General features: G+C 38.0%; 1 protein-coding gene across 1 annotated transcript in view; it reads left to right on the top strand.

The window, feature by feature from the left end:
• The window catches only part of PDE6B (phosphodiesterase 6B), a gene marked incomplete at its 5' end in the record, with an annotated part of 12,169 nt that overhangs the window by 2,858 nt on the left and 6,887 nt on the right, over window positions 1-2,424 (top strand). Inside the window, 2 exons of the mRNA XM_029285102.1 lie at window positions 556-656; window positions 1,792-1,899. Of these exons, the coding sequence (XP_029140935.1) occupies window positions 556-656; window positions 1,792-1,899 (209 nt within the window). The remainder of the gene's footprint in view (window positions 1-555; window positions 657-1,791; window positions 1,900-2,424) is intronic.

The raw sequence follows: 2,424 nt of genomic DNA on the forward strand, positions 1-2,424 counted from the left end.
ATGGGAAAAAGACTGGAAATAAATTATTTGCATTGATATGTCCTGATGACAATTTTAAAGAAAACAAAAAAAGTGTTTGCATAAATTGAAGAATTATTTCCTATGTTGTGATTGAGAGGTTATGTTGGGGGAGGGGGGCGATGACAACTTCCTCATTGGCTCAAGGGGGCGATTCGTTCAAAAAGGTTAAGAACCACTGTTCTAAACTAGTCCAATTCCCTGCTCAAGCAGGAAAATCTATACTGAGCCAGGAGATGGAGTCAAAAGAGGAATTAGTCTAAGGTCATTAGTACCCACAAATGATCTAAGTCCAACCCCTCTTGGATTCTGTTAACCCTTATCTAGTGCCAAAAGAGTGCTATTAGTTGATTAGATTCCTGTTGCATAGGAATAAGCAATAAATCATTTCAATCGGAACTTAACATGGAGCCTTCGTCTTTTGCGCCTGATAACTAGATGTTGAAGAAAGATACCATTAGGAAAAGCTAGAGGTACCCAACATGATGCCTGGCAAGATCAATCTTCCACTCTGATTTATGTATTTCTCCCCTTTAGTCCCTGAACATTTACCAGAATCTCAACAGGAGGCAGTATGAACATGTAAATCACTTAATGGATATTGCCATTATAGCCACTGATTTAGCACTGTATTTCAAGTAAGTTAATCATTTATTAATTGCTACAGAGAACCCAAATGTTGACACAGTTCTTCAAAATATTGCTACATTTTGAATAAAACAACACAAATAGAAAAAAAAAGTAAAGTGGCTTCAGTAATTTAAAATTTTTTGATCTGCGCTAGTTAGGTTCTGCTCAGTAAAACACAGGCAGGAGTGAGAGGATCTGGAGTATAATTTGGAGAAGGAAATAAGCCCCACAGTGTTAGATTGCTGTTGAATTTACCCATTGTTACCTTCCTTTCCACTAGGTCGGTAGTAGGTAACCTTGGCTCTTTTATGATTTGTGGACTTCAACTCCCAGAATTCCTGAGTCAGTATAGCTGACTCAGGAATTCTGGGAGTTGAAGTCCACGAGTCATAAAAGAGCCAAGGTTACCTTCCCCTGCACTAGGCACTCAAATGGCAGATTTCATGTCGATTGTCTTTTTGTTTATCCCCTCTGTCTCCTGTGCTTTGGGTAAGGCTGAGGAAGTGACTGGCTAAAAGTCACCCAGTTAGCTTTCATGGCCAAGGATACTTCTCTGATCTTAATCCAACACCTTAATCACTACATCACATTGTGGTGTTTTCTACATACAGTGGAGACTATAGCTTCATTGTGCTGGGGAAAGTCAAGCTACAGTTGGAATTGGTTTATTCTCCCAGAATAACATTACCTTGTAAATATTAACGAAGACCCTGATTTCTTGACATGAAGACCCTGATTTCTTGTTGTCTTTGGGTCTGTAAAACATTCAAGGGTGTATTCAGATATGTATGCAGCTTAAGCATTAAAGAACAGGAAGTTGCTTATATTTCAGCAAATTCTGCTTTACACTTTCAGTATTAGGGCTAATCCAATGGACAATCTATATATACAAGGAGGTTTTTTGTTTGAGTTATAATAGGTAATGCAGGGAGTGTTGTTGTTGAGTCTATATTAAAATGAAGTGGGTCCAAGAGGACAGTCTCTTCCTGGATTGTGTGAATTCCTTTCCTATCTAGGACTTGTGCTTTTACTGTTGGGTTACTAAGAAATTACCCTGAATTTTGATGATACTCAAGCTACAAAAAGGGATAATTTTTTCTTATTTGTTTGCTGCCTGCAATCTGTTTTTGTTTTTTTTTAAAGAAAGAGAACAATGTTTCAGAAAATTGTTGAAGAGTCAAAGTCCTACCAGGATCAGAAAAAGTGGGTTGAATATTTGTCTCTGGAAAACACAAAGAAAGAGATTATTATGTAAGTGATCTCTTTTTAAAAAGCTAAATATATAAATGGCAACAATTAAAAACATGAAATCGTATATTATCTCAGGTTAAATATTAGTACTAAACCAGGTGTAAATTGCTGTCATAACCTGAGGACTATCTATATGCAGTATATTTACATAGGCATGTATGCATGTATGCACATGTTAGATCTTTTTTGTAAAAAATGGCTATCAGGTTAGAAAAGGGGTGTCAAACTGCCAGCCCATGGGCCGGGCGCGTCATGCGGAAGCCATGCCCACCCCATTGCCGGCAATGGCAAAACAGTCCCGATACGTCACGCGACATCACGTGACATCGCAAGTTTGACATGTCTGGGTTAGAACATAGGTTATTTGAGAGACTTGTTGGGAATTAAGATATGGAATTATTGATGTTAAGTTTTCAGTGTTCTCTCTAGGAGGGATTACTCTCAGTGCAGACATAGACCATAGTCATTTAAGCCACTTGGATTGGATGAGAATATTCTAACAGCTGCCTTTTGGAACTAACACTC

The sequence above is a fragment of the Protobothrops mucrosquamatus genome, unplaced genomic scaffold (genome assembly GCF_001527695.2).
Source record: "Protobothrops mucrosquamatus isolate PMUCROS unplaced genomic scaffold, P.Mucros_1.0 scaffold1284, whole genome shotgun sequence".
NCBI classification, from domain to species: Eukaryota; Metazoa; Chordata; class Lepidosauria; order Squamata; family Viperidae; genus Protobothrops; species Protobothrops mucrosquamatus.